The sequence below is a fragment of the Apodemus sylvaticus genome, chromosome 9 (assembly GCF_947179515.1).
Source record: "Apodemus sylvaticus chromosome 9, mApoSyl1.1, whole genome shotgun sequence".
Taxonomy (NCBI): Eukaryota; Metazoa; Chordata; class Mammalia; order Rodentia; family Muridae; genus Apodemus; species Apodemus sylvaticus.
In genome coordinates, this window is record NC_067480.1 from 113,698,690 (window position 1) to 113,717,470 (window position 18,781).

At 41.8% G+C, this 18,781-nt stretch overlaps 1 protein-coding gene across 1 annotated transcript; it reads left to right on the forward strand.

The window, feature by feature from the left end:
* Positions 1–3,233: 3,233 nt before the first annotated feature.
* Positions 3,234–15,521, forward strand: Ecrg4 (ECRG4 augurin precursor). Its single transcript, XM_052193295.1, has 4 exons — positions 3,234–3,583; positions 9,602–9,649; positions 11,180–11,337; positions 15,253–15,521. The coding sequence occupies exons 1-4, from the start codon at positions 3,502–3,504 to the stop codon at positions 15,415–15,417; spliced, it is 453 nt and encodes a 150-aa protein (XP_052049255.1). The 5' UTR covers positions 3,234–3,501; the 3' UTR covers positions 15,418–15,521.
* The last annotated feature ends 3,260 nt before the right edge of the window (positions 15,522–18,781 follow it).

Genomic DNA, 18,781 nt, shown 5'->3' on the forward strand with positions numbered 1-18,781 from the left:
AGTGGCCGGATATAAAATTAACTCAAACAAATCTTTAGCTTTCCTGTACTCAAAGGATAAAGTGACTGAGGAAGAAATTAGGGAAACGACACCCTTCACAATAATCACAAACAATATAAAGTATCTATGATATGATGTGACTCTAACCAAACAAGTGAAAGACTTGTATGAGAAGAACTTCAAATCTTCTCAAATCTGAAGAAAGAAATTGAAGAAGAACTCAGAAAATGGAAAGATCTCTCATGCTCATGGATTGGCAGGATTAATATAGTAAAAATGGCCATCTTGCCAAAAGCAATCTACAGATAAAATGCAATCCCCATCAAAATCCCAACTCAATTCTCCATAGAGTTAGAAAGAACAATTTTCAAATTCATCTGGAATAACAAAACATCCAGGATAGCTAAATCTATTCTCAACAATAAAAGAACTTCTGGGGGAAATCAGTATCCCAGACCTCAAGCAGTACTACAGAGCAATAGTGTTAAAAACTGCATGGTATTGGTACAGTGACAGGCAGGTAGATTAATGGAATACAATTGAAGACCCAGAAAAGAACCCACACACCTATGGTCACTTGATCTTTGACAAAGGAGCTAAAACCACCAGTGGAAAAAAGATAGCCTTTTCAACAAATGGTGCTGGTTCAACTGGAGGTCAGCTTGTAGAAGAATGCAAATTGATCCATTCTTATCTCCTTGTACTAAGCTCAAGTCCAAGTGGATCAAGGACCTCCACATAAAACCAGACACACTGAAATAGAAAAGAAATTTGGGAAGGCCCTTGAGCACATGGCTGCATGGGAAAATTTCCTGAACAGAACGCCAATAGCTTATACTTTAAGGTCAAGAATTGACAAATGGGGCCTCATAAAATTTCAAAGTTTCTACAAGGCAAAGAACACTGTCAATAGGACAAAACGGCAACCAACAAATTTGGGAAAGATCTTTACCAACTCTACTTCTGACAGAGGGCTAATATCCAATATATATAAAGAACTCAAGAAGTTAGATTCCAGAAAGCCAAATAACCCTATTAAAAAATGCAGTACAGAGCTAAACAAAGAATTTTCATGACTGAGAAGCACATAAAGAAATGTTTCACATCCTTAGTCATCAGGGAAATGCAAATCAAAACAACCCTGAACTTTCACCTCATACCAGTCAGAATGGCAAAGATCAAAAATTCAGGAGACAGCAGGTGTTGACGAGGATGTGGAGAAAGAGGAACACTCCTCCACTGCTGGTGGGATTGTAAGATGGTATAACCATTCTGGAAATAAGTCTGGCAGTTCCTCAGAAAACTGGGCATGATACTACTGGAGGACCCTGTTATACCACTCCTGGGCATATACCCAGAGGATTCTTTAACATGTAGTAAGGACACATGTTCCACTATGTTCATAGCAGCCCTATTTATAATAGCTAGAAGCTGGAAAGAACCCAGTAGATGCAGAAAATGTGGTATATTTACACAATGGAATACTACTCAGTTAATAATGAGTATTAAAATAACAATGAATTCATAAAATTCTTAGGTAAATGGGTAGAACTGGAAAATATCATCCTAAGTAAGGTAACCTAATCACAAAAGGACACATGGTATGCACTCACTGATAAGTGGATATTAGCCCAGAAGCTTGGAATACCCAAGACACAATTTACATATCAAACTATGCCCAAGAAGAAGGAAGAACAAAGTATGGATATTCTGGTTCTTCCCAGAAGGGGGAACAAATACCACAGAAGGAGATATAGAGACAAAAGTGTGGAGCAGAGTCTGAGGGAAAGACCCTCCAGAGACTATCCCACCTAGTGATCCATCCCATATCCCAGTTATAAAACCCAGACACTATTATTGATGCCCACAAGTGACCAGAGCCTGATATAGCATGACAAATACAGAGGGTGACACTCTCAGCCAGCCATTGAACTAAGCACAGGGTCCCCAATGGGGGACCTAGAGAAAGGATCCAAGGAGCTGAAGGGGTTTGCAGCACCATAGGAGGAACAACAATATGAGCTACCCAGTCAGTACTCTCAGAACTCCCAGGGACAAAATTATCAGTCAGATAGTACACATGGTGTTATCCATGGCCTCAGATGCATAGGTAGCAGAGGATGGCCTTGTTGGACATCAAAGGGAGGAGAGGTACCTGGTCCTGGAAAGGCTTGATGCAGCAGTGTAGGGGGAATACCAGGACAGGGACGGGGAGGGGGTTGATTGTGGAACAGGGTGAGGGGAAATGGCTTATGGGATTTTTGAGGGGGGCGGGACCAGGAAAGAGGAAATCATTAGAAATGTAAATAAAGAATATATCTAACAAAAAATTAAATTAAAAAAGAGAAATGAATCTATTTTTAAATAAAAGGGAAAAAGTAAACAACAACAACAAAAGATTTTTATCTCTTACCCAACACCTGATAGATCAGGTGACCAGCAGAATGCACTAGCAAGATCCTAACTCTTCTACACCCATGACTCCCAAATCAGCATTTATGTAACTCCCAGGTTCACCTTTCTCTTCTTTTTCTTTGCTGGCTAAACTTTGATTTTCTCCTGCCTGCTGGAGAAACTCTTCTACATGAGAAGGTCTCACCCCAAGTGGCCAGGCACTAAGCACCTCTCCATAATTTAAAACTGACAATCTCTTGAAGAAACTTACTCAGCTCAGACTGGGAAAATCCTCCAAAAGCCAAGTTTCCATTTATCAGTTGACAAGTTTGTCTGTTCCACCAACCTGCTGCTGGGAATGGAGCCCAGCTTCCGACATAGTGGTCAGGAAGACCCCAGCTGCTCTTCTCTGTGCTGAGCACACTGTTCTATGACCTCTTTTGGTGATCAAGCCTGCTACTGCGAAAACGAGTGTCTTCTGCCTCCTTTTCAATTGCTCCAATGTTCCAGAATGAGAGTGTGCACAATGGACACAGAATCTTCACTAAAAACTTTGCAAAACACTGGTCTCTCCAAGGCTTTTTGCACTGCAGTACTTTGGGTTGGCAAGTTTTTCCTGAATTGCCGTTCTGAACCCAGAATCTTTCAAAATATCACAAAAAGAGACCCTGCAGGAGCCAACTTTAACTACAGTTCAGGAATTAAGAACATTCTAAGGGCTACTTTAAAAGGCAAGGCCTGAGCCTGAAGCCAAAGGTTTGGGGTGCTAGGGGAGGCTTGTGCTGGAGAGGAATGGCTCAGGGGGCGTTCAGGAAAGAGGAGTGAGCCAGAGTTTTCTGTTCAGCCTGGTTGGGGTGTGCCTGGCATCTGTCTTGCCCTCTCCCCTTTGGTCCACGGCTCCTCTCAGCGATTTGCAGCAGACCCACAGGGCAGTGTGCCTCCGTGGCATTGAATCAAAAAGCTTGGCCGGCGGCCTGGCCTGCTGGCTAGTTGCCCACCCGGTGGGTCCCGCCCTGAGCAAGGACACCAGAGCTCTTGTGCCTGCCTCGCTGAGCCTCGGTCCCTGCTCCAGTCGTCCCTCCAGCCACTTTGTAGCCCTCTGGCACCATGAGCACCTCGTCGTCTGCACGGCCTGCGATCCTGGCCGTTGCCGGGCTGGTGCTGCTCCTTCTGCTGTGTCTGGGTCCAGGTAAATGGAGGATTTCTGGCAGAGAGTACTGAGGGTGCTGGGGAAGTAGATTGTAAATGGGATGCTTCGTGCCTGCATATGATCCTGCTCTTAGCCTGGACTAAACAAAGAAGACAGAGGAACCGGGTCTAGAATTTTGCACTCGCCTAAGTCCCAATGAGCACACTTGGGCAGGCAGTGAGGAAATTAATTTCAAAAAGAGCATTATAGACTGAGGGGCAACCTTGGGCAAATGCAATAGGGATCTGAAGGCGCCACAAGAAATGCTAAATGAGGGATGGTGGAGGCCTGAAGGGAGTAGGATTCAGAGGCAGGACAAGCTGCTCTCTTTCTCCAGTCCCCTTCCAGGTAGTTTGCTCCAGCAGAGCTGACTAAGGGTGTTCAGGCTGCAAAGCTGAGCTGGCCTAATGTTTCATCAGCCCTTAACGTTGAATAATGTTTTTAACTTTTTCTACTATATTCAGCTGAATTATTAGCTATTTTGTTAGCTATTATATTTAAACATGAAATATATCTACATATTAGCTAATATATTTCTACTATATTTAGCTGAATTAACTGAAAATCTCCAGTTCCTTTTCCATTAAAAGCACTTTCACAGCATACTCTACAGGGAGTTCAGGCCTTTAAACTATAGACTCTATCTTCTGAACCTGGAAAGTGGCTCTTTTGTGTGACCCTTTAGAGCTCACAAGTGAGCTCCTGTGCATAGGAGTGCCTTTGAGGTTTATAACTCTGGGAGGCAGCAGAGTGACCCCAGCTTTACGGACAAGAGAACAGTAGCTGGAAGACACTAAACTATTTGCCTATCACCTACAACTGGTGTTTGTCCCAGTGCTAAAGGGTGGCCATTGCCAAATGTCACACTCAGTTTCTCTGCGCTTTATTTTTGCTTTCTCAGAGCAGGCATGGTAAACCAAACTCCAGAGTGAGGGGAGTCAGGGTCATGGCAGAAGAGACCATGAAAATAAAGGGGAGCTTGTTCTTGCTGCAAGGGTGACTGTTGCAAGTGACAGCAGTACCCTCTTGTGAGCTGGCCTTGTGAACATGGCTGTAGGCCATTCATTTTCAACACTCATATATTACTGAGTTAATGCCAAGAAGTGAGGGAGTAAAATCACTTACAGCATCAGCATGACTGAACTGATATGTGAACTTTACAATGAAAGATGAAAATACACTGGGTCTCAAAGATGACTGTTTCTTCTCCCCCTTTTATTTTATGTGTATCGGTGTTTGTCCTACATGTGTGTCTGCGTATTTCATGCATGTAGTACCGGCAGAGGCCAGAAGAAGGCATTGTAACTCTGGCACTGGAGTGACAGGTAGATGTAGAAATCAAACTAAGGTCCTCTGGAAGAGCACCCAATGTTCTTAGCAGAGGAGCCACCTCTCCATGTCCCAAACATGCCTCTTTATGGCATGCAAGCACATTTCATGAAGAGGATGATCATAGCCCTTCTTCATTTGCATGTCATGGATTTTCACCTTCAGAATGACACATCTTGAGATTCTGAATGTGTCCAGTCCCCTGTGTATTCTAATTCCAGGTAACCGTATTTGCTACATATGTGACTGCTTTTCATCACAGACTGGAAATGATAGCCGGGGATGTTGTAGTAAGGGAGGTACAGTTCTCCTTTTGCTCTTTACTCATTTCCTCAAGCAGATTTAGTGTGGTCTCCAATTATATGTATTAATATATAGCTGAATGTACAGGGTTGGCATAGCAGCAGCATGCATAATTCATGGCACGGGACCTCTCCAAGCTTTTTAGTTGCACAGCTAAGATTTGCTGTGGTGGAGCTTTCATTCCTGAAGTACTAATGACTCAAATTTGCAAGAAACTTGCAGGAATAGCTCAAATCTCATGTCTCTTTCAGCATGAGACCACACTTCATTCATCAATTGTTAAGCACATCTACAGAAGGCAAACAGATGGAGGGCAGTGCTTAATTCTGTGTGTGCTGTCCTGTGGCTTGTTAAAGACTGACAAATGCTAAGATATTCCTGAAAATTAATATTAGAACCAAGAATGTAACTGTTTTGGCAAATATTTTCATAGATTTCTTTATTGAGTTTTAAGATTTGGAGGGAAGTATAGCACTTAACAGCAGCCCCACCTTACTGGTTAGACAATCATTTTCCAGAGTTTGGCCCATTCTCAACTGTGTTGATTTATGCTCAAATGCATTAATTCTTAATGAGGAATCTCCTAGAGGCACTTGCTCCACCTTTATGTGGTAGCCTAGGCACTGGAAATATTACTCACTATCTTGGTTACTTTTCTATTGCTGAGATAAAATACTATGCCAAGACAACTTGTAAAACAAAACATTTAGAGTTTACAGGTCCAGAGAGTTAGAGCCCATGGTGGTAGATTGAAGGAACAGTTGAGATCATCAGAAACCACAGTGTTTCCTTTCTTCAGGTTTCCTGTTAGCTTCAACTGCAGAGATGTGGCCTGATCAGGACAATGACAAAGCAGAGATGGGGCAGTTATTTCTTAACTATACTGAACTCTGATGTTATTTTAAAACAGCCACATCACCATAGGTAACATAGAGACCACAGCAACCACCATACTCTGATGCCTGCTATGCTAACTCCTTAGCTCCCTGCCCAGCACATACTGGTTCCCCTGAGCAAGATGTCAGGACAATAATTCCTATCACTCATTCCTTGGCATGTTCTTACAGACTCTTCTCAGGATATTTCTCTGCTACCCATTCTCTAATGTTAGGATGTCCATATATTATCCTTCAAGCTGAGGCACTTCTGGGAGTGAAAGGAGGGGCCATAAATCAAGACTTTCCTAGCACAGCCCAGAAAGTGTTGCCACTACAGCCATAAGATCACCAGGGAGGCACTTGGGTAAGCCCTAGGATTTTCCTACTCTATCCAGTAGCATAGGCCAGGCTCTCCAGATGGCACTGCCACACTGACAGTCAGCAGGCAATATTTTCATGCTGCAGTAGGCTGAGTGAAGAGGCTCTGTATGGATTGCGCATAATAAGAGTGATGTGGATCTAGAAACTTGGTGAGCATTAGGTACATTTACACACACAAATGTATACACACCTGTGTATACAAGTACACACACACACACACACACAGAGAGAGAGAGAGAGAGAGAGAGAGAGAGAGAGAGAGAGAGAGAGAGAGAGAGGGAGAGGGAGAGGGAGAGAGAGAGAGAGAGAGAAACAACCAGGTGCTGACTCTTGACTTTGAATATTGATCACCTTTTCTCCTTCATAACATAGTAAATCAACATAGTAAATCATTTATGCAAGAGTTCTCACTAAAAAAGTGTTTTGTCCAGACTTACTGATGTATTGTTGACAACCACAGTACAGGTTTTTTAGCTGTTTTGAAGTGCTGAGGATTAGTCCCAAGGATTATCATGCTAAGTGAGTGTTCACTGAGCTATACCCAGAATCCCAAATGGATATCCTTCCTTTTGATTTTTTTAATTTTAAAATTATTATACAGAGTAATACGTTTCTCTTTGTCCATTTCTTAGGTACGTTGGCCCTCTTCCTCTCTTTTCTTACCCCCACCCCATATCTTCCTGGTGGGCCTTTCATCATTGTTCTCTGTAGACAACCCCTTCCTATTTTCTTATCCCAAGATACGTCTTTATTACTATGATTGTTTGAATAAAAATGGCACCCACAGGCTCATATAGTTGAATGTTTGGTCCCCAGTTGGTGAAACTGTTTGGGAAGAATTCTGGGGTGTGACCTTGTTGGAGGAGGCATGTCACTGAGGGTAGGTTTCAAAGTTTCAAAAGCCCATGCTATTATCAGTTGGCTCTTTTTATCTCTCTACCTCCTGCTCATAGACTAGGGGTAAACAGCAGCTACTGTTAGCACCATGTTTGCCTGCCTGCTGCCATGCTCTCCTGCACGACTGTTATGGACTCACCCTCTGGAACCGTAAGCTCCCACTAAATGATTCTTCTTTAAACTGCCATGACCATAGTATTTTGTCACAGCAACAGAAAAGTAATTAAAACAAATTATCCTCCCACCTTTTAAATTTTCACCTTTTCCTCTCATGGTCTCCTTTATACTTCCATGAACTATATCCAATCTGTATACATACATAAAAAGCACACACATATAAATTAAAATCTGGGTTCAGCATGAGAAAAAGTATGTTGTTTGTCCTTTTTGTGTATTGTCAGCATGGCACGGCCTAGAATCACTAAAAAAATAGTCTCAGTTGAGTAACTGCCCTTGCTCTGTGGTCATGTCTTTTATGTATTGTCTTGATTCTTAATCCCTATAGGAAGGCCAAGACCACTATGAGCAGAGGCATTTCCTGAGAAGGTGGTTCTGAGCTGTACATGAGAACTACTGAGCGTAGGTATGAGTGAGCCAGCCAGAGAGTGAGCCAGCAAATGGTGCTCCTCCATCATTCCTGTTTGAAGGTTCTTGAGTGTCTACGCTGACTTCCCTTAGTGATGAACTGTAGCTTGAAGTGTAAGCCAAACAAACCTCCCCCTCTCCTAAGTTTCTGTAGATATGTTTGATCATAGCAAAAGGAATTAAACCAGAACACTCCAGCTTATCTCACTTAACATAGTGATCTCCAGTTTTATCCATTTTCTGACCATAAAATGATATAATTTTTCTTTATGTCTCTATACCAGTTTCTCTATCCATTTATATGTGAGTGGACACACACACACACAAGTTGGCTCCATTTCCTAGCTATTGTGACTCATGTAGCAATAAAAGTGAGTGTTTAAGTATCTTGGTGCATTTAAAAAAGTTTTCAGCATCCTTAGGCACCAGGGAACCACCAATTAGAACTGAGGTAGTTCCATCTCACTCTAATCCAAATAGCTAACATGAAGAGAACATATGACAGTGTGTACTGGATAGGATGTGAGGAAGCAGGAACCTTTAGTCACACTGGTGGGAGTAAACTGGCCATAGCCACTGTGGAGGTTAGTGTGGAAGTTACTTAGAAAACTAGAAATGGAGTTATTATGTGACCCAGTTATACCACCTATGTACATGCAAAGCAAGTTCTAAATTGCATTTGGATCCGTTTTGCAGATGTGAGCACAGGTGCGTCCTTTTCTCAGAAACCCTGGTTGGACTGAGAGTGTAAGAATCCTGATGAGAAGCCAGCATTACTACCTTGCTGTGGCCTTTTCCATCCTAGGTTCTCATGGTAGTTCCAGGCCCCAGTAAATGCTCTGTTTCTTACTTAGGACGCTGTGGTGTTTTCCCCAGGGGCTTTGAGTCTACCCTTCCTGAGACCAACTAACCTGTGTACGACTCTTAGGTACCAGCTCACCGAATGGAGTGTGTATTCTTTCAGGCTAGACATATTTCCTATCAAATTATTAAGCTGATTAGTTTAACTCTTTAAAAATGAACATATTTAACAGCTAATGCTCCGACCCTCCAAATAAAGCTTGAATGAAGGACAATTAGAGAGTTGCAAAACTATACAGCTATTTTAAAGAGCCAAGTCCCCAGGCTTGCCATAGAAACCTCACCTCTGCTTGGCTCTTTCTCACAGGGCTGCCTAGCCTGTATTTATCTGCATCATGGGCGTAGACCCCCACCCTGAGTCCAGTGAGAACCATCTTAATATCCTTAAAAAAAATCTTACCTCTGAAATTTCCAAGGGGTTATTTCTAGAGGATTATGAGTTTAGGAGGAGGGCACTATAGGATTTATTGTACCATAAAGATAATGTTTGCTGGAAGATGCATGTGATAAGCAGGAAGACATTAGGACTAAAAACACTGTTTTAGCAAGAGAAGCTTCATTAGTAATGTTCTTGTCATCTATGATTCTGTTATCAGCAGCAGCCCCAGATACCATGCATCATTTTTCTTTTATGGCAAGTATCCCATTAAATACTTTACTACAGATCTGTTAAATCAGGACAGGGATCAGCAGTTCTTATTTAGAACTCTGACTGTTTACATTGCACAAAGTGCAAACATTCCAGGAATTATGGACTCTGAAACTGTTGTTTTTGTTTATGTAGGTGGCATAAGTGGAAACAAACTCAAGAAGATGCTCCAGAAAAGAGAAGGTAAATCTGCCTCAAGTGGGTAAGGATGTGTTCACATGTAACTGTAAGCAGTGGAACAGCAGTGACGAATGTGTCCATGAAGGCCTTGTGCTAGGGATATGAGAAACAGTTTGCTCTTCAAAGGCTTGCACACTTGGAGGGCTTGTTCTATGGGTATGTGCTGGGGCATTCTGATAGACAAGTATTATTACTAATAAACATTTATTTGCCTTACCTCCCCCCCCCCCAAGCTGTCAGTGTGAAGTCAGAGACAGTGGAACAGTGTTAATTGAATGTTGATTATTTTAGACTGGTGAAACACCTGTGAACTGAGGACCCTAACCCTGACTCGTGGGGTAGGTATAAAATGGCATTGTTGGTGCTCTGCCTATCCAGTCAGCAATTCGGAAAATGTATTCCCATGGGGAAACCTTTTTATTACTAACTTGTGAAGCAAAACAAAACAAAAACAAAAAAGCAAAGTTTCTGACTTATGTGATAGAGAGCAACAAGGAGACACAGAAGTAGAATATTCTAGAAGTCAAAATCTTGGCTGGTGGTCACTCTCATCAGTTAGGTCAAGTGGAGCCACTGTACTGTCTAGTGAACATCCTTTCTCCTCTCTTCACCTTGCTCTATAAATTTAGGGGTTGAAGATACTAGAAAATGTGTGCCACATTTCTGATGTAACAATCATTTACCTTCCTTCCTCCTATCTCATAGTGGAGCCTGAAGAGGGAGTAAGGTGGGAAGGTTGGCTAATAAGCAGGTCCTGGTTATACAATGTGCTGCATCACAGCAGTGTGGCTACAGCTCAGAACAATCCACTGCATACTTTATGAACAACTAGAAAAGAGTTTAAAGTGTCCCAACATGAAGAAGATATAAGCATTTCAAGGGAGGGAAATGAACCCACTTTGATCCTTGCATATTTATAGCATAAATATTTACAATTTCTGTCAATTCAAAACACAGACTAGTTAAACCACATTAAAAATTTAATAATAGCCTAGGGCTAGAGAAATGCTCAGTAGCAGTTAAGGGCTGCTGTTTTAGAAGTTCAAGATTGGGGACTGGAGAGATGGCTCAGTAGTTAAGAGCGCTGACTGCTCTTCCAGAGATCCTGAGTTCAATTCTCAGCAACCACATGATGGCTTACAAGCACCGTAATAGGATCTGATGCCCTCTTCTGGTGTGCCTGAAGACAGTGACAGTGTACTCACATACGTAAAATAAATAAACAAGTCTTAAAAAAAACCAAAAAACCGAAGTTCAGGATTTTATCATCAGTATCCACATGGTATTTCACAATTGTCTATAACTCTGATTGGGGGGGGGAGGGGTAATGCCCTCTTCTGGCCTTTGCTGGTACTGTGTGTACATGGTGCCCAAGACATACATGTAGATGAAACACCTAAACACATAAAATACAAACTTTTTAAAACATAGGAGGAAAAATTCAATTTACTATTGAAAAATTTTCAATAGTAAAGAGAATATTCTTTTCAAAAAATAATTCATTCTTTGTCTTTTTGGAACTAATCTTTTCAGGGCCTGTTCAATCAAAGACTAATGTAGCTGTAGCTGAGCACACAGCAAAAGGATTCCTGGGTGGCCTGAAGCGTGCCAAACGACAGCTGTGGGACCGTACGCGGCCTGAGGTACAGCAGTGGTACCAGCAGTTCCTGTACATGGGCTTTGATGAGGCGGTGAGTGTACTTTTCTGATGGGGAGCCTTGGACACTATAAGGAAGGCTGTGTGGGACTCAGGCCTGGCCTGAGGAAGAGGGCATGAGATGGTAGACTCTGCTTCTTATATTAATTAGTCTGTTCTCTGTTGCTCTATCAAAGTATCAGAGTTCATGTTTAGCTTGTGGTTCTGGAGGTCTGAAGTCACAATCTACTGGCTCTAGTGAGAACACCTTGGTAAATGGTGTCATAATAGCAGGAGCATATGTTAAGAAACTGTGACATACAGAAAACTGGACATGACACTTCTGGAGGACCCAGCTATACCTCTCCTGGGCATATACCCAAAGGATTCCCTGGCATGCAACGAAGACACATGCTCCATTATGTTCATAGCACCCTTATTTATAATAGCCAGAAGCTGGAAAGAACCCAGATGTTCCTCAATGGAGGAATGGATACAGAAAATGTGGTATATTTACACAATGGAATACTACTCAGCAATTAAAAACAATGAATTCACAAAATTTTTAGGCAAATGGTTGGATCTGGAAAATATCATCCTAAGTGAGGCAACCCAATCACAAAAGAATACATATGGAATGCAATCTCTGATAAGTGGATATTAATTAGCCCAGAAGCTCTGAATACCCAAGGCACAATTAGCATAACAAATGACTCCCAGGAAGAAGTAAGGAGAGGGTCCTGATTCTGGAAAGGCTTGATCTAGCATTGGAGGGGAATATAAGGACAGAGAAAAAGGAGAGAGGTGATTGGAGAATGAGTGGAGAGAAGAAGGTTATTGGGACATATGGGGAGGGGGGAACTGGGATAGGAGAAATCATTTGGAATGTAAACAAAGAATATAGAAAATAAAATATATATAATTAAAACAAGAAACTGACATATAAAGCAAGAAGCAAGTCTAAATTTGCTATATTCATATTTATTTTCCATATAAATTTTCCATTATCTGTTTGTTGAGATGTTCTCCATGTAGCCTAGCCTGGACTCAAACTTAGTATATAGCCAAGGAAGACCTTGCACTTCCTAGTGCTGACATTATGGGTGTGTATCAACACACCCACTGACTTTTACAACTGCCAGTCCTTACAAGAAGTCACCTACTCTGAAACACCACAGCATTAGTCCTTTTAGTAGGTAAAGCCTTCATGACCTAATTACTTTGCACCAGTACCTCACCTTTTAAAGGTTCCAGCTCTCCAGCAATGCCATACTGGGGACCAAGCTTCTAGCTTCTAGGAGCACACAAACCAAGCACAGGACTTTTTATTCCAAATGTATGGGCTCACTCTTCACTGCATTCCAGCCAGCCAGGTAGAAAGGCGAGATCCAGGGAATCTGTGAGCCAAAGGGCTGCATCTAGATTCCTGAAGAATCTTATTTTCCTAGAAATGCCTTCAGCCCTGCTATCCAGTTTCAGATGAGCATCCTCAAAACAACTCACTAAATAGTGTCATCTTTGCCTAGAATTGGCTGAAGCAACAAGATGGGTATACGGACTCATGAAGACCATAAAAAAGGACTTTTAAAGAGAGGTGGTTCTTGCAGATGTTTAGGGGAAACTTCATCAATGCACTTATAAGTAGAGCTGCTTTGCAGTTCATGTGGGCCGGGAAGCACCTGTGGGCAGTCAGTAAGTTAACTATTTTATGAGACTATTTAAAATCACATGTCATTGTCTGGGCTACAGGTCCAGGTAAGGAGGAGCAGGACAGGCCCTCTAGATTTCACTCCCTGGAGACCATCCACAGAGTGCCTGAGGAGCCCAGGGGAGACCACATAGCTTGCCTGTCAGGGAGCATCTGTGGCTGGGTAGCTGGCCAGGTTCTCATGTCCTGGACATGAGACTCACAGAGAGTGTGTGACATACTGTGCAGGGTAGAAAAGCCTCCTCTTATTAGAACAAACCATGTGGCTGCATCGCCCCTTCCTTTCCATCCGCAGCTTCCATACATCCCTGTCCCTTCACTACTCAGATTTGTCTTCTTTTTCTGTGCAAGTAGCTACATACTTAAGCTAAACTCTATGTCAGGGGTGATTTGAAGTACTTGAAAATGACTTTATTAAGCATTTTTCACAACTCAAAGTATATCATTGTGCATCAATTGTTCCTTTCTTAGGTGTATGTTCTCCCTAGTGGAGATACTGGGAAACAGGTGGACTCAGATGAAGTATGATAGTCAAATTACACATCCCCAAAAGTCCTTCAGAAGGGTACTGCTCTAGAGTCATCAGCATCTTATGTTTGGCATATTTAAGCACATATATGTATTTGGTAGGTGAGAATTTTATATCATATTTTGGTAGTTTGTATCTCTTTAATGACCACCATTAAGTAGTTATTAAACTTTTAATATGGGTGAATGGCTAAAATATAATGTCTGGTAACAAAACCACAAAAAAACAAGGATTGAGAAAGACTATGATTAAGTTTACATTAAAAGACCATAAGAAACTATGCTCAGATACCATGAGCGGGTGTTCTTTTTACTGGAATAGCATCATCCCTCTTTATCTTTGCCTCTGCCCATATTCAATTAATATTCAAACGTGAACCTGTCATTTATATATTCATAAAAGATCTTAAAGTGTATTTAAAATACACATTTGAACTTGAAATCTCAAACCTAGTAAGAAATTGAGGCAGTAAGATCATTTTACCCCAAAATGTGATGTTGTGAAAAGTCTAAGCTAACGGTCCTCGCCACACAGATTGTGGGCATCTCTGAAGATGATGGTTCTGGGCAGCAAACGAATGAGTTATCAGAATCAGTGGCCCAGGGTGAGGGGCACACAGGAGGGGACCTACAGCTAAGCCATAATGGGCTCCAGAGTCCCATTTCATGGCCCCAACATAGTGTTTTTAGTCTTGGGATCCTCAGGACAGATGTTCCTCAGTTTATGCAAAATTGGAATCACTAGAGGTTAAAATGCCTCTACTTACCTCACCACCCCTTAGCTCAGACACATGGTCAAGGGCCAACTGGGAGCCCTGACTCCTGCAGCATTCCTGGAAAGTCTCATCCCATACAGCACTCGCCTGGGGAAAAAAAATCCAAATCCAGAATCCAGAGGTTCACACTGAATGCACATTGCTTTACATTATCCTAACACAAAGACAAAATGTGAATGTCGGAGCGGAAGTTGCCATCACAATCCATTTTTGATTTTCACCATCACTTCAGAGGTATTCTCCCTTTTAAAAAGGCAATTTATAGCAAAAAGCAGTTGCTGGAGGAGGTCATACAAACTACTGGTCCTTTTCTTTGCCTTTTTATTTATATTAATGGGTAGCTCTCTTCTTTCATAATTATCTCCAGTTGACTGTAGGTTTCTTGTAAGCCAGGACTCTCTAGCTTGCTTTGAGCATTTTCCAGTGTCCTCATAGGACTTGACAGCCACAGCCCACTTCACAAGCCTGCACAGTGAACTCTGTGCCTGAACCAAGAACATGGATGAGGTGTCCCAGATGAACTGTCCCAGAGCTGAAGGTGTCAGTGGTTGACTTAATCCTTTTGGCAGGCCAAGCACAGGAATACGCTGGCAGGAGGCAGCTGCACCTACCATGGTGATGTGGATCTGGACAGCGGAGCCAGCCAGGCCATTACTGCATTTGACAGATGCACATTTTATTTACCTTATAAGGAGAAAAAATGCTCAGGTGTAGAATATACCTTGACATGGTAGAAATTATCAAAAGCATGCGCAAAGATTTCTTTAGTGGGCAGATAGTTCATACTGGTATCCTAAGGTTGGATTGACGTGTGAACAAAATATTATAACAAGCATCTGTCCTGTCATGATGCTGATTCTCAATCACTAAAAAAAAGCCACTTAGAGAAAAGCCATAGTTTCTGAGGAGTATGTGTCTTCAAAACCATTCTTTATCATTCTTTTTTTTTTTCCTACAGAAATTTGAAGATGATGTCAACTATTGGCTAAACAGAAATAAAAATGGCCATGACTACTATTATGGTGACTACTACCAGCGTCATTATGATGAAGATGCGGCCATTGGTCCCCGCAGCCAGGAAAGCTTTAGGCATGGAGCCAGTGTCAACTATGATGACTATTAAGCTCCCTGGGCCACGGGGCCTGTGCCTTGCTTCAGCAGGCCTTCTTTGCCTTTACCACGTGGACACAGACTAAAGGGAAGAATAAAAGTGCTTTCGGCATTTCATGCATGTGCTTAACAATATGTCTCACTTAAAAACAAATAAAAGCATTAAAAAAAAAGAAAGAGAGAAGCATCAGAATTCAGTTGGGAGAAAATTCAGCCATGCCTTATTCAGGGTTTATATTCCTGCATGACATCATGACCAAGAAGCAAGTTGGGGAGGAAAGGGTTTATTGAGCTTACACTTCCATGTTGCCATTCATCACTAAAGGAAGTCAGGACTGGAACTCAAGCAGGTCAGGAAGCAGGAGCTGATGCAGAGGCCATGGAGGGATGTTTCTTACTGGCTTGCTTCCCCTGGCTTGCTCAGCCTGCTGCTCTCTTATAGAACCCAAGAGCAGCAGCCCAAAGGTGGTACCACCCACAAGGGGCCCTCCCCACCTGATCACTAATTGAGAAAATGCCCCACAGCTGGATCTCATGGAGGCACTTCCCCAACTGTAGCTCCTTTCTCTGTAATAACTCCAACCTGTGTCAAGTTGACACACAAAACCAGCCAGTACAAGTCATGACAATTCTAATCGTCTCCATTTTTGAAGTTAGCACATTATCTGAGGGCCTCTATATTTCCTTACAGGAATCCTTTCAGCACCCATTCAAGGCAGGAGTGAAAGCCAGGGGTGTCTGTTTGTTAAAATGCAGTTTGACTAAATGCAAAATATTGATTCAACAGGAAAACCCAGTTGGTGATGAATTTTAGTTTTAAACATAATCTGGAAATCTCTAACCACCAGTGAGGAGCTTTCTCTGCTCTGGGATGCAAGCTAGAGCAGGGTCTATTTAACGAACCATGCAGGAAAGAGAGCGAGCACAAACCGACCTGAAGTTTAGTGGATCTCAGAATCACACTTACATAAAATTTTTAATGTGCTTCAATCAACCCACAAAGATTTCTTAAAAACTACTTCCCATTTCCCACTGAATTTAAATAACCTGAGTGAAATAAAAAGAGAAGTGTATTGGGATGAAGTGGAGAACAAGGAAGTGGAGGAATGGAGATGGAAAGCTGGTGATGAGGATGAGGTGGTCTAGCCTGTGTCACACCCAAAGGCCCACAGGGATGGAGAGGCATGGACAATCTGTAAAGAAGCCTTTCAGAATGAGTGTCACATTTTGCTGGATCACAGCACTCTCTGACAGCATAATGAAAATGTGTTACTCTTTTCCTAAAAAAATTATATGCTATTTTTATATCATCTCTGGAACACTGTGACTTACAAGAGCTAGGTAGTAAATAACGTCTTAACAGAGTCTTGCCTTCGGGATCAAGTATTTCTGATCAGTCTTAAGTGAAGGCTCTTAGTAGGAAACATGATTTATATAAATATAAACCTGTGATGAATATACACCATCTAAAACTTCCCATTTAAAGCCAGGTGTGGTGGCTCGTGTCTATAACCCCAGCACTCTAGAAGCTGAGTAATGAATATTTCTTGGATCCAAACAGTGTCAGAAGTTGCCTGAAACAAACAAAAAAATAAGCCATTAGCAAATCTAGGTATCAATTTTGGTGGGCTCAAGTACATTTTCATTGTTGCACAACCATCACCATCAACTCTAGAACATTTCCATCACCCCAAACCAATTAGACACCAACTCTCCATGCCACCTCCCCGGTATTGGTAACCCTTGTTCTTTTCATATTTTAGTGTATGTTAGTTATCACACACAGTGTTATGTTTTCACTTTACTTTTGTTCATCCTCTCAACTACCTCGAATCCCTTCATCTCCCCAACTGCCTCCCTGTTTCCATGTCTTACATATAAACCAAGATCCTGCCAGAAAGAAAACATGTAGTCTTTTTTTACATCTCCATCTCCCTTTCCCTTTAGTCTGCTTTCTAATATGTAAGTTCCACTATGACAGAAAACATGCAATATTTATCTTTCTGTGTCTGCCTTACTTTCTTTACCATAACTGCCTCTAGTTCTATCCATTTCCTTGCAAAATAGATAATTCTGCTCAAGTGTGCATGTGTGTGCATATATGTATAGTATATTGATATGCAAATATGCATATGGGTGTGGGGCAATTAATCAATGTCCGATGTCTTATTTAGTTCATTTCTACCTCATGTGCTTGTTTTTGTTTTGTTTGGTCCCTTAAAAAAAAAAAAACACAAAATGACTTGGCAACTCGTATATTCTCGTGATAATACACCATTGTACTGGCTGGTTTTGTGTCAACTTGTTTTCAGCTGTAAGGCATTTTCTCAGTTACTGATCAATAGAGGAGGGCTCAGCCTGTTGTGGGTAGTGCCATCCCTGGCTGGTGGATATGGGTTCTATGAGAAAGCAGGCTGAGCAAGCCATTCCAAGCAGGCCAGTAAGCAGCACCCTCCACGGCCTCTGCATCAGCTCCTGCCTTAGTGTCCAGCCCTGCATGGGTTCCTTGGATGATGAACTAGGATCTGGAAGTGTGAACCCTTTCCTCCCAACTTGCTTTTTGGTCATGGTGTTTTTGTTGCAGCTATAAAAACTCTAACTAAGGTGGATGGTTGTTTATCTGCAATAACACACTCCTCCAACAAGGCCTCACCTCCTAATAGTGCCACTCTCGATGGCCAAAATTCAAAACACACCTGCAGTATAGGAGTGAATAGAATTTTAAGCACTATTTGGTTCTAGTAGAGTCATTATAGTAAGAATTCTGTTCTCGCAGGCTGCATCTCTCTAGCACAGTGGCTAGAGGGAACAGGCTTTTGTTGGGGCACTTATTTTTTAACTGCCAGGTTACAGTCCTAATTCCGGAGATAAAAAAGAAAACTCAGGGAACTCACCACTAATGTTAGCCTATTAGGGTAGCTATGGATGTAGTATGCGGCTTAAATAACAATAATTTTCTTGTAATTCTAAAGGATGGAAGTTCAAGATAAGGAATATGCAGGAAAAAAAAATGGAAAAAAAAAAGGAATATGCAGGAACCAGGTGTGGCAATACATGCCTATAACTCCAGCATTTAAGAGGAATTGAATCATGAGTACAAGTGAAATTCTGTCTTAAGAATAATAAAAAAAAAATTGTCAGCAGGATCTCTTCACACACACTGCCATCTAGGCTTACACATGGCTGTCTTGCTGTGTTCTCACAGGGCCTTTGTAAATGCAGATGCATGATATTTAACTTTCCTCTCATAAGGTTGCCAGTCACACTACATTAGGATCCATTTTGAAGATCTTATCACAACTTAACTTTACAGAATATACCTCTAAATTCTGGAGTCCTGGAATGGAGGGACAACTTAGATCACAACATATGAATTT